Below are 13,925 nucleotides of genomic sequence, written 5' to 3' on the forward strand. Positions count from 1 at the left end.
AGTACTTTAGATCCCATATATAAATGTTATACCATATTTTTCTCTTTATGACTGACTTTTTTCACTTAGCATAATGTCCTCAAGATTCATCCGTGTGGTAGCATGTGAAAGGATTTCCTTCCTTTTTAGGGCCAAATAATATTCCATTGTATGTTTATACCACATTTTGCTTATTCATTTATCTGCTGTATTTGGACATTTGGATTGCTTCCACCTCTTGGTTATTGTGAGTAGTGCTACTATAAACATGGGTGTACAAACACTTCTGCAAGACCCTGCTTTCAATTCTTTTGGGTTTATACCCAGAAGTGGGATAGCTGGATCATATGGTAGCTGTATTTTAAATTTTGGGGGGAACTTCTGTACTGTTTTCCACAGAGGGTACATCATTTTACAATCCTAACAGTATTGTATGAAGTTTCCAGTTAATTCACATCTTCACCAACACTTGTTTTCTATTTTTTTCATAGTAGTCATCCTAATGGGTGTGAGGTGATATCTCATTGTGGTTTTCATTTGCAGTTCTCTGATGATTTGTGATGTTTCATACGCTTGTTGACAATTTGTATGTTATCTTTTGAGAAATATCTATTCAGGTTATTAGTCCATATTTTAATTGGATTGTTTGTTTTTTGTCGTTGTTGAGTTAAAGGAGTTCTTTATATATTCTTGATATTAATCCCTCATCAGAGATATGATTTGCAGATATTTTCTCTCATTCCTTTTCACTCTGGTGAAAAGGTTGCCTTTTTACTCTGTTGATTGTGTCCTTTGCCTAAAAGTTTTTTAAGTGTGATGTAGTTTTATTTTTGCTTTTGTTGCCTGTGACATGTTTGGTGTCATAACCAGGAAATCATTGCCAGTCCGTTGTCATGAAGCTTTTCCCTATGGTTTCTTCTGGGAGTTCTGTAATTTTGAATTTTCTCATTTAAGTCTTTAATCCATTTTGAGTTAATGTTTTTATATGGTGCAGGAATAGGGTCCAGCTACATTCTTTTGCATCTAGGTATCTAATTCTTCCAGTACCATTTGTTGAAGAGACTGTTCTTTCCCCATTGAGTCACCTTGGCACCCTTGTCAAAGATCATTTGACCATATATGATAGAGTTTATTTCTGGACTCTTTTCTATTGCATTGGTCCACATGTCTGTCTTTATACCAGTTATCATCAGTGTTTGATTACTTGAGCTCTGTAATATATCTTGAATCAAGAAGTGTGAGACCTTCAACTTTGTTGTTCTTTGTCAGTTATTTTGACTTAAAGATTCTATATGAATTTTAGGATGCATTTTTCTATTTCTGCCAAAAAAAAAAAAATGCCATTGAGATTTTTATAGAGATTGTGTTAAGTCTGCAGATTGCTTTGCCTAGTTTGGATATCTTAATATTAAGTCTCATCATTCATGAACACAAGATAACTTTCCAGTTATTTATGCATTTCATTTCTTTTAGCAGTGTTTTATAATCTTTAGTCTACAGGTCTTTTGCCTCCTCCTTGGTTAGCTTTATTCCTATTTTATTGTTTTTGTTGGAATTGTAAATGGAATTATTTTCTTAATTTCCTTTTTGAATTGTTCATTTTTAGTGTATAGATGCAGCTGATATTTATGTGAATTTTTACATCTTGCAACTTTGCCAGACTTATTAGTTGCAGTAGTTTTTAAATGGGATCTTTAGGACTTTCTACATATAAGATCATGTCATCTGCTAACAGATGATTTTACTTCTTTTCAATCTTGATGTCTTTTATTTTTCTTGCCTAATTGCTTAATTGTTTCTTTTTTTGAGACTGAGTTTTTGCACTTGTTGCCCAGGCTGGAGTGCAATGGCACAATCTTGGCTCACTGCTACCTCCGCTTCCCGGGTTCAAGCAATTCTCCTCCCTCAGCCTCCCAAGTAGCTAGGATTACAGGCATGCGCCTCCACGCCCAGCTAATTTTGGGTTTTTAGCAGAGGCGGGGTTTCTCCATGTTGGTCAGGCTGGTCTCGAACTCTCGACCTCAGGTGATCTGCCCACCTTGGCCTCCCAAAGTGCTGGGATTACAGGCGTGAGCCTCCGTGCCTGGCCTAATTGCTGAATTATTTCTAAGAGAGAATACAGATTAAGTGTTTTTAAAAGGGATAAGTGATCCTTGCTTTGAAAGCAAGGGAAAGCCACTAGAAGGTTTTAAACAGGGAAGACAATCAAGTGTGTGCTTTAAGGTAATGCCAAAATCACCCTGGATTCTAGTGAAGTGATGGAGGTGCTAAGAGTAGATGGAGAAGACTAGCAGATTGCTAGGAAATAGTCTGATTAGTGATTTGGGCTGGGTTGCGTTGGGGGAACAGTGTGGAAGTGGAGATGGAGAAGAGTTAATGGAATTGAGTATTTAGGCATTGGAAGTGACAGAACTAGATGATAGATTGACATCTGGGTAGAAAGGAGGTAGGAGAGAGCATTTTTAAGACAGACTCAGGTTTCTGCCTTGAGCACAACTGAATAGATGGAAATGTGGAGATGACACATACTGTGGTGTAGAGATTTCGTATGCTGAGTTTGAGATGCTTTTCAAACAGCTAAAGATGCTGCAGAGGAAATAATGTGCAAATCTGAGCATGAGAATAGAAACCCAGTAAATGAGTTGACCCCACTTTAGGGGGAATCTAGGAGCTAGTGTAACCTGTTGTACATAGTACACAGTTAATTCTTGTGTAATTATTTCTCACAGAAAATCAACTCATATTTTGTATTTAATTATCTTTAATGTAGGAATTAGTAGTTTCCTTTTAATATTATGAAAGTGACATGGCCGGGTGCGGTGGCTCATGCCTGTAATCCCAGCACTTTGGGAGGCCAAGGTGGGCGGATCACGAGGTCAGGAGATCAAGACCATCCTGGCAAACACGCTGAAACCCTGTCTCTACTAAAAGTACAAAAAAATTAGCCGGGCGTGGTGGCGGGCGCCTGTAGTCCCAGCTACTTGGGAGGCTGAGGCGGAAGAATTGCATGAACCAGGGAGGCAGAGCTTGCAGTGAGCTGAGATCGTGCCACTGCACTCCAACCTGGGTGACAGAGCGAGACTCCGTACCCAAAAAAAAAAAAAAAAAGACAGTGGCATAAAGAAGGCTCTTTTACATTTTTAATCAAATTGGCTAAATATCATTTATTTACATTGCCATGTGAAGTAGCGTTATCTGTGTCACATAGCTCTCTTGATAGGCCCAAATATAGTAAAGCCTGCTTTTCTGTTGAAGTCTGTGAATATGGAGAAAACATGAAAAGGTGCCACATCAGTAAAATTACAAATATTTTATACTTTTGTGGGATGCCAGTGGGAAAAGCAGGCTAGGGAGTGAAATTTGATATGCTGGCTACTTAGAGATAAGTCTGAGAAGCATGAAAACAGTCTTTGTTGCAATATTGTAACATTATAAGGAAAAACATCTTGGATTGCAGAGAAATAGAGAAAGATGCAGGGAAGTGGGGGAAAAAGTAGTGAAGAAGTAGAGGGATAGAAGTGAGCTTTCAATAGGACTGAATTGAGTGTAATCCACTTTCGATCCATTTGAATCATGAACTTCAGAATATATAATTATCTTCCTTTAAAGGCTGATGCTACTTCAGAGGTTTTTACTGCTGAAAGCTGCCATTCTAATGAGAAGTAGACCCAGTAGTCAAATAGAAAAAAAAAATTCTTTTCGTATCTCACACTGTATAAAGCTAGAAGTTAGAAGACTCATTCTACTCCTAGTTATGTCATTAACTGGCTTTATGTCCCTAGGAAGTCACTTGCCTTCTCTGAGCCTCAGTTTACTCATCTGCCAAATGATGGAACAGACAAAATGATCTGTAAATTTCCTTCTACTCAAATATTCTGTGTATTTTTGAAATCCATTTTGCCCTAAGTGTGGCAGTGGTTTCCCATCATTAAGAGACAAACAAAAGCCTATGGTTTTGAAATTTGCAATATTAATATTTTTCTGCATTGATTTAATGCAGAAATTACACAATTTGTCATTCTAACTTAAATGCTGCTATTTGAGAATGTAGGGCCTATTTGAGATTGGGACCATCAGTTTTGTTAAATACTTCCCACCTTTAAGTTATTTATTCACCATGATCTTTTAGAGTCTGTTGATTATGACTTTTTTGTGGAAATATTTGCAGTAATTCCCATTGCAGTAATTCCCAGACTTTATATCTCTAGAGTTTCCTTTGGAGAAAATTGTTGAATTAGGAAACTAAAGGTGTTTATAGCCAGAATAACTTTATTATAACTTTGTTTTTTTAAATCTTATATTTAGCATCTTTTGCTTTGTCAGTGAACTAAACTGTAACTGCAATATAATTGTCCTAATAGGATAATGCAACTTTAAAAAAGAAAAGTAATGCCCTTTATCTCATAAAGACATAATAGTCAGAGGCACCAGAAACATATGCTTTATTTATCTGTGCTTATGCTTTATGCCTTTTGATTTAGTGTAATGTAAAGAATAGAGGGTAGCTGGTAAAAAGGTCTAGACTTCAAGAAAAGGATTAGATTTGAGATCTTGTATTATATTGCTTATATGTTTATGGTTTTAATACTGAGGAGCCATGATCATAGCATTTTATAGAAGAATCTTTTCATAGTAGAGTGGAGTACAGTTAGATGTAAAAATAAAAGTACTAGAGGGAAACAAAGGATATTACAAGAAGGAAAGGAAATCTTTTCTCATTTTCTATCCTCTAACCTGCAAATTACTTACCAGACGTATCTTTCAGTATGTTAACAAGCAGAGAAGATAGTGTGTTTTATTCATAGGGCATTTTAAATTGTATTACTAAAAGCCTTCCCAAGGTTTCAGGCTAGCCATTGCCAAATAAATTTTTAAACATGATTTCTATTCTGGTAAAGAACACTTAGGGAAAAATTTAAACTTGCACTTGTTAAAACTTAAATTCTCCTTCATAAGTACGAAAAATAAAAATATTAATTCTTATTTGTAGATGACCAAACTAGCACTAGGGGATAGTCAGAGGTTTGAACAAAGTAGAATTGTTTTTTAAATAAGTGACTGTTTTGAGTTTGTTCATTGACGTTTTAAAAATAACGACATAAAACCCACAGAAGTTTTATCCTTTGGCAAACTTTTCTCCCATCTTATTTATTTTTCTATAGATATTTTGGTTCATTCTAAAACATCTATTTTTAAAAGTTAGATTCCAGCTTTGTAAAATGGAAAATATACCATCAATATTGAACAAAATATTAGTTGAATCTCTTCTTCTGTAATGTTCCAATAGCTTTTTGTGGTTACTCATCATGTAAGGTTGTAATGCCCTAGCATTACAGATTTTAGGGATGCTAGCTGCTGGTGTTGAAGAATAACTGCTGTAGGAAAAAAATTTAGTGTAATTTTAATAACATTGACTATTAGAATTTAACACAGAATTATTTTCATCATCAAGTTTATTCAGCTCATTCTAAATGATCCCTTATGTAAGGGACCAAAAGTACTTAACTTTTCAAAGTTAGCAGTATAATCTCTTCTTGCTTATAAGGTCAAGTCTTTTGTGATAGCCTTACTAGCAATAATAGAAAATTGAAAAAAAGAAGCATTTTAGTTCCTATGTTTAAAAATATTTCTTGTAAGTGTTTGTATTGCAAATGAATTATTACCAAATGTTGATAATCTATTATGTCTTGTTTTTTAAAGTGAATGAATTTTTAGCTTTTGAGGGTCCCATCTTGTTGGATATGAGAATTAAACACCTAATCAAAACACATCAGTTAAGTCAAGCAACTGCTCTAGCAAAGCTGTGTTCTGACCATCCAGAGATTGGTACAAAAGGTAGTTTTAAGCAAACTTACCTTGTCTGTCTTTGTACATCATCACCAAATGAAAAGTTAATTGAAGAGGTGAGTATGTTTTCTTTCATTAGTAATTATTTTTTAAGTTGAGAAATTAATTTTTAATTAGAATGTCTTTGATTTCCTTTTCTCTTAGATAGTGAAGAGATCATTGTCAATCTTACATTTTTGGTATGTTCCTGAGTGATGGCAACATGATTCTAAGCAACTTTTAGAATTATATGTAAACTGATTGCACCTAGTTTCTGTTTTAAATAATATACATCTGTTAAATGCTTTGGCTAAATTGTTGGAAAGATAGTGGTGGCTTAACAGTTTAGTAGAATATCTAGATTTGTCAGCTTTGGGCCTTAACTTCAATCTTGTCTGACTTCAAGATACTTGAAGATCTTTTAAACTGGCTAATTTAAGTAACTTTGTAGAAATTTTATGACTTATCTCTGGGAATACTTGGAGATAAGTCATATAAATTTTATATTTTATATGCACATCTATGCTATATATAATTTTGAGTACATATTTATTTGCATATTTAATGTAAAACCTTATTTTCTCTCTTAGACATTGTGTTCTCGCTTCTAGTTTGGTATGAAGCATAGTATTCACATATTTGTATAGTTTATGACTACAAAATTCTGAGAGTGGAATCATGATCCAAATGGGAATTTTGCATTTTGGGGGACTCACAATTTCAAAAGGAAGTTGGAGACAGGGTAGGAGAATTAAAAGTTGTTGATCAAGAAACAGGGCATGTATATTTCAAAAATTTAGATAAAACTATAGTAGATCGGCCAGGTGTTGTGGCATGCCTGTAATCCCAGCACTTTGGGAGGCCGAGGCAGGCGGATCACGAGGTCAGGAGTTTGAGACCAGCCTAGCCAACATAGTGAAACTCCATCTCTACTAAAAATACAAAAAATTATCTGGGCATGGTGGTGGGCACCTGTAATCCCAGCTACTTGGTAAGCTGAGGCAGGAAAATTGCTTGAACCTGGGAGGCGGAGGTTGCAGTGAGCCAAGATCACGCCACTGCACTCCAGCCTGGGCAACAATGTGAGACTCTGTCTGAAAAAAACAAGAACAAAAACCAAAAACACCTATAGTAAGTTGATCAGTGTTCAGTGGGCACTGATTGTGTACAAGTGTCTTATATCTCTAATATACATACCCTTTGACTCCAGAGCAATAGAGAGGAAAACAAAGTGATTGTAGGCAAAACATAAGGATATGTTAAGGGAAAAGTTGAGATATAAGACAGAGGAGTAAACTAATAGAGCTTGCATGATCCTCTTAGACCGAGAGGTATTGTCATCAGTCTCAAAGCAGAATAGCTCATACAGAAAGCTCAGTGCCACATGAGGTTTGTAATGATGATTGTGTAATATTTTTTTCCTTGAGAATAGACAAGTAGGAAGGCAAGTGGTAGGCTTGGACCAAGATTAGAAATAAACCTGTTGGGTTTCTTATGTGAGGATATTGAGGGTACTGGGAAGAGTAATGTCAGACAGTTTGTAGGCTAGATGGAGTAGAATCATGGTCTGTAGCATAGGATATTATATCATTATTAGTTTGGACTTCGACTAGTCTATATATGTTTTTCTTTATTATTTCTTTTATTGCAGGTAATTGACCTTTTAATTGATATTATATATGAGAGCAAAATAGAAGACTGACATTTTCTTATTAGTTCAAAATAACTAGATAAGTTAATTTGCAGATGTATAAAATTTATTGAAATCACCTTTGACGTGTGTAACTTTTTTAAAAAAAATCATTAGTTATTGTGCTGCTACATCTCATATTTTTCAATGCCATGAAAGCTTTTATTATCAGTTCAGTCCCTGCCCTTAAAGTCTATCTGTCCTCCCTTCCACTTCCACAGATTTGTATTAAGTGAATGATTTTTTCTGTATAAGCATTGGTGGGAAATTGACGGGAGGTGGGATTTAAAGGTGAATAAGGCATAGGCCCTTCACTAAAGAAGCATATCTCCTATTAGGAAACTGACTGTGTAAACATAGAGTGGTTGGGTTAGCTTTGACGTTGAAGACTATGAATTTGTGTCTCAAGTAAAAATCCAGTAAAAAAAAAAAAGAAAATCTGTATTTCCAGCTCTCTGAATAATCCAGTCTTGCAATACTGAGCCTAAGTTCCTTCTTGGTTTAATTATCCAGAGTTGAGTAACAACAGTCCAGCCTGCTCTGGGATGTGATCAGGAAAATTCTCTGTGAAGACCCTGGGTACCTCTAATGTCATGTGGAACTATTTCCCTCCCCCCACTTCTCATGTTAAGCAGGTAGAATTAAGACTTTTCATGTTCATAAATAGGGTTCACTAAGGCCTGTATACTCCATCCCAGGAAAAAACTAGATCATATACTGCAGAACAGGACAGATAGTTGTAAGTCTACACATATATAGTAACATTACTTTGTTTAAAGTCCCTTGTTACAAAGTAACAACATTACTTTGTTAAAAATCCTTTTTTGCTTAGAGATTGCTTGCTCTTTTATGTTTCTGTTACAAACACATTAGAAACTTGTTCATTGTTCCATATGAGGTGAGTGAATTAAGATTTATTGATTTATTGTCCCCAACCCAGAGACATTGCCCCCTTTGGAAGAGGTATGCACTGTGTCCTGTCTCACTTGCCCACCCTACTCTTTGTCCACTTCATTAATGTACGTTACTTGCCTTACAAGTATTTGAGGTTTGGTTTTGTTTACGTGTTCCTTAAAGGATAGTGGGAATAGACTGTTAGAAGGAGTCAGCAATGGCCTGGATTGGTAGTGATCTTTCTGAGATCTTTGTCCAAGTGAGGCAAGGGATTGACTGTTCCCCAGGACCCTTTCAGTGTGATAGAAATAGCAGCTAGTTGATACCCCATAGGTTGTTTTAAAAAAAGAAAAGAAATAGCAGCTAGCCTTGGTAGATGGCAGAGGAATGGGGCTGGGAGAGATGAGTGTTTATCTGGCCTTTCTGGAAGGAATGAACTGGATTCTTGGTATAGTAGTAAAAAATAAAGTTAGCAGTGTCTAGTTGAGATCCAATATTTCTATTCATTTTATCATTAAAATAAATATAGAAGTTTAAAAACTAAAACTTTCTATCTTGTATCTCTGTAGCTGTCTCATTTCCCCATTTAACACTCCACTAGGTAATTATTATTAAGATTAAAATTTGATATATAATCTTTCTGACATTTTTCTATGCAGATACATGCATTTTTAATACTTAAAATCACATACACACTCCCTGGTTGTTGGCCACTTTTCCCGCTATTATTGTGGACATGTTTCCATATCATTCCATATAGATCAACCTTATTTCTCATGGCTACATAATTCCATAGTATGGATTTGTAATATCTTTAACCAGATTGGTGGACACTTACTTATATTGTTGCTTTTTGCATACATCTGTGTATCCTTGTGGGGAGTGTACTGGTAGGGTAAATTTCTGGAAGTGAAATTGCTGGATCAAAGAATCAGCACATTTTAAATTGATAGGTTTAAACTATCCTCCAGAAACGATTATGGCAATTTATGTTTCCAAAAACAATATGTGAAATATCTTCTTAGAGATTATTAGTCTTAAATATTTGTTAGCCCAAAAGTTAATTTTGATTAACTCTTGATTTTATATTTTCTTAGTTATGACAGGTTTAACATTTATTTTCTATATGGAAAGCAATATTATTTTGATAAGCAAATCAGTTATTTTTTAAACTTTTTGTTTGTTTGTTTGTTTGTTTGGGGGGACAGAGTCTTGCTCTGTTGCCCAGGCTGGAGTGCAGTGGTGTGATCTCAGCTCATGGCATCCTCTGCCTCCTGGGTTCAATTAATTTTGCCTCAGCCTCCCAAGTAGCTGGGACTACAGGCACACGCTGCCATGCCTGGCTAATTTTTTGTATTTTAGTAGAGACAGGGTTTCACTGCGTTTCCCAGGCTGGTCTCAAATTCCTGGGTTCAGGCAATCCTCCCGCCTTGGCCTACCAAAGTTGCTAGGATTATGCACATGAGCCACCACACCCAACCGAAACTGTTTTTGAAATGTGATTATAGCCAATACTTTTTAAAAGCATGCTTTGTAAATTCATATAAAATGTTGATAGTGTTCTATGTTTTTTGAATGTTTGGCATAAAGAGCCATGTTAAAACATACAAATTATTATTTACATCTTTGAAATAATTGTTATGCTTTATAAAGGGACTTTATTCAGCATAATGTGTCTTTAGCAAACAGATCATCCTAATTGGTTTTAAGTATTTTATTAAGAGTTCTAAATTTTCTGGTATTTAAATTTTTGCTCATTTGTCAAAGCAATAGAGAATAGTCCCTCTATAGGTAATATACTGATAATCTCTGAACTTTGCTTCTTTGAATTTTTAAATAATTCTTGTTCATTGGTGGCTATGCTTCACTTTTCATAATTTTAATTCAGTCATTTACTACTTTATATATGACTTCCTTATTCCTACATTCTATTTAATGTCATATTTTTTCAAGACGGCCATCTAGTGGCAAATCAGAGAAATGAAGGATCCCAAGTACACCATAAAAATTGTTTCATTAGTATGCCTATGAAAAATGAAGTTTGCTGTGTTAGTAAATATAGCAAATGTTTCCATTGGTACATTGCATGTATATGAAAAAATACACACAGGCAATCACACATTTATATTTTTAAATATTAAGAGTAAGCCGGGCGGGTGCAATGGCTCACACCTGTAATCCCAGCACTTTGGGAGGCCGAAGCGGGTGTATCACCTGAGGTCAGGAGTTTGAGACCAGCCTGGGCAACTTGGTGAAACCCCGTCTCTACCAAAATACAAAAATTAGCCAGGCGTGGTGGCACTTGCCTGTAATCCCAGCTACTCGGAAGGCTGAGACATGAAAATCGCTTCAACCTGGGAGGCAGAGGTTGCAGTGAGCCAAGATCACACCATTGCCCTCCAGCCTGGGTGATTGAGTGAGTCTCCGTCTCAAAAAAAAAAAGAGTAAGCTAATGATAGTAATAACATTGGGGAAGTAAATTTCTTTCCTTATACATAATAGATAAATTTGGTACCATATGAGCACTCAGCAAGAGTGGCTTAGGTTTTATTTTTTATTTTATTTTATTTTTTATTTTTTACTTTTCTTGAGACAGAGTTTCGCTCTTACTGCCCAGCCTGGAATGCAGTGGCACCATCTCAGCTCACTGCAACCTCCACCTCCCGGGTTCAGGCAATTCTCCTGCCTCAGCCTCCCAAGTAGCTGAGATTACAGGCACCTGCTACCACGCCTGGCTAATTTTATATTTTTAGTAGAGACAGGGTTTCACTATGTTGGTTAGGCTGATCTCGAACTCCTGACCTCAGGTGATCCACACCCCTTGACCTCCCAAAGAGCTGGGATTTCAGGTGTGAGCCACCGGGCCCGGCCTAAGGGTGGCTTAGGTTTTAGAAGAACAACAAAAATGATAAGATTAAAAATAAATCAGACTTTCAAGAAATAAGGATTTTTATTAAACCTGAACAAGTAAAAATCCATATTTAGCAGCATACGAATATATGGCCTTAGTATGCCTGTGCACGTGGAATTCTGGAAAGAGCACAGATTCTGAAGCTAAACTTAGGTTGACATCTTGACTTTGCCACTAAGTGCGTAACTTTGAGCAAGCAACTTAGTGTCTTAGGCCTTCTTTCTTTAAAAGAAGTATTAGCATTGGCTGAGCATGGTGGCTCATGCCTGTAATCCCAGCACATTGGGAGGCCGAGGCGGGTGGATCAAGATCAGGAGATCGGGAGATCGAGACCATCCTGGCTAACACGGTGAAACCCCATCTCTACTAAAAATACAAAACGTTAGCTGGGCGTGGTGGCACGCACCTGTAGTCCCAGCTACTCGAGAGGCCGAGGCAGGAGAGTCACTTGAACCAGGGAGGCAGAGGTTGCAGTGAGCCAAGATCACACCACTGCACCCCAGTCTGGACAACAGAGTAAGACTCCGTCTCACAAATAAATAAATAAATAAATAATAAAGTAGTAGGTAGCATCTACCAGGCAAGCTGTTTGTCTGGAGGCAATGCAGTTTGTCTGCATGAGTGTGACAGGGTAATTGTTTAAAACTAACATAACTTTGAATAAAATATATTGTGATGAAGTGGAAAGAACTTTTTTTTTTTGGTTTTTTGGGTTTTTTTTTTGTTGTTGTTGTTTTTCTTGAGACCAAGTCTTGCTCTGTCACCCAGGCTGGAGTGCAGTGGTGCAATTTCAGCTTACTGCTGCCACCTCCGCCTCCCAGATTTAAGCGATTCTCCCACCTCAGCCTCTTGAGTAGCTGGGACTACAGACATGCATCACCATGTCCAGGTAGTTTTGGTATGTTTTAGTAGAGATGGGATTTCACCCATGTTGGCCAGGCTGGTCTTGTACTCCTGACCTCAGGTGATCCACCCACCTTGGCCTTCCAAAGTGCTTGGATTACAGGGGTGAGCCATCGTGTCTGGCCAGAGCTTGCATCTTTGATGTCAGCCAGACATGATTTGATTTGTGGCTCAACCACTCAACTAGCACATTCATCATACAGATAGTCCCCCAGTTTATGATGGTTCAACTTAGTATTTTTCAGCTCTACAATGGTGTGAAAGTGATACACATTCAGTAAGTTTCTGGACATATGATGGGGTTACATCTAGTTAAACTTACTCTGAATTGAAAATATCTTAAGTCAAAAATGCACTTTCAACTTAGGATAGGTGTATTGGGATGTAGCCCCATCGTAAGTCACAGAGCATCTGTATATAGAATGTTAGTGATAATACCTACCTAGTGGGAAAGTTATGGTTAATAATATACATAAAATGTCTGACCATGTGTTTAACAAATTGTAGATATTTTTAAATCTTTACTTTATAAATATATATCCTTCAGTCTTTTTTTAATTTGCTTAAATCAAGCTGCTTGTAAAGATTTGTTGAAAAAGAGTCAGACAGAGGAGTAGTGGAAAGAGCACTGTACCGGGTAGTACAAGACTAGATTTCAGTCTTAACTCTTCCACTAACTTCATAATTGCTTTAGGTAGTCATTTATGTTTGAACACACGATGTTTTTTTTTGTTTGTTTCTCCCTTAGTGTTTTCTAAAAAGGCCTGATTTAATGTGTAAAATAGAACCTGTGAATCTACTGCCCCACAGCGTTTATCCTCATTATCAAAAATTGACCTCAGGATTACCCCCATTCTCCATTTACATAATTATTGACTCCTAAACACATTACATTTTACACATATGCACATTTTTGCTTACTCAATATTATATGAAAGAGAGAAAATCAACTAGGAGAGGCATAGTCTCCTCTGTGGTACGTGAGTGCTAATGGTCTGTTTTGTCTTCAGTTCTTTTTGCCATCTGTCAGTTGTACCATGTTGGAATTAATCTTTCTATTCTTTGGAACACTGGTAATTTGTGATTGTATGCTGTTTGTCACATCCCTTGTCTTATAGCAGATGCTTGTAGCAATCACAGGTAAAGTCTCTTCGTTTTATATAGTACATCATTGTGATGAAGTAATAAATTTTAATTTAAAAAAAAAAATCATAGATGTAAGTGCATCATTAAATGAAGCAAGTTGCCTTCATCTAGGTTATATGTACACATGCATGACTTTTGGCAAGCTTTGAGATGGAGTATATTTATATGAAAAGAAAAATAGTGGAGATTTATAGAAAGTTGAGGTGAGCTAATTTTAAAAGTCGTAGTTACATAAAATGCTTAACACTATATTTTTCCCTCATGAATAGATACATATTTTATCAGTCTATACGCAGTGTACCTCTCTGTGTCTCTCTGTTGATTCTAATGCTTGTTTAAATCAGTGGATAAAAGGGGAAAAAATAAAAGTACTGTAGTTTTTTTTTCATGATCAGATCTGATTGAATGGGTAGAGAGTGCTTATAGTTATCATCAGTTAGTTACATATAAATGCTTGTAAATTCTTAAATAGTGTTTCTTAATATTCCTAATATTTCTCAGGTGTTTGTTAATATTCTCAGAATTACTATGTAAATTTCTACTGGCTATAAAGAAAGGTGTTTGTTTTTTTTTTTA

The 13,925-nt window shown here is 36.2% G+C and overlaps 1 protein-coding gene across 1 annotated transcript in view; it reads left to right on the plus strand.

The window, feature by feature from the left end:
- The window catches only part of ZNF292 (zinc finger protein 292), a 105,902-nt gene that overhangs the window by 71,471 nt on the left and 20,506 nt on the right, over nt 1-13,925 (plus strand). The window contains exon 6 of the mRNA XM_025383459.1: nt 5,680-5,882. Within this exon, the coding sequence (XP_025239244.1) occupies nt 5,680-5,882 (203 nt within the window). The remainder of the gene's footprint in view (nt 1-5,679; nt 5,883-13,925) is intronic.

Source organism: Theropithecus gelada, chromosome 4 (genome assembly GCF_003255815.1).
Source record: "Theropithecus gelada isolate Dixy chromosome 4, Tgel_1.0, whole genome shotgun sequence".
Classification (NCBI taxonomy): domain Eukaryota; kingdom Metazoa; phylum Chordata; class Mammalia; order Primates; family Cercopithecidae; genus Theropithecus; species Theropithecus gelada.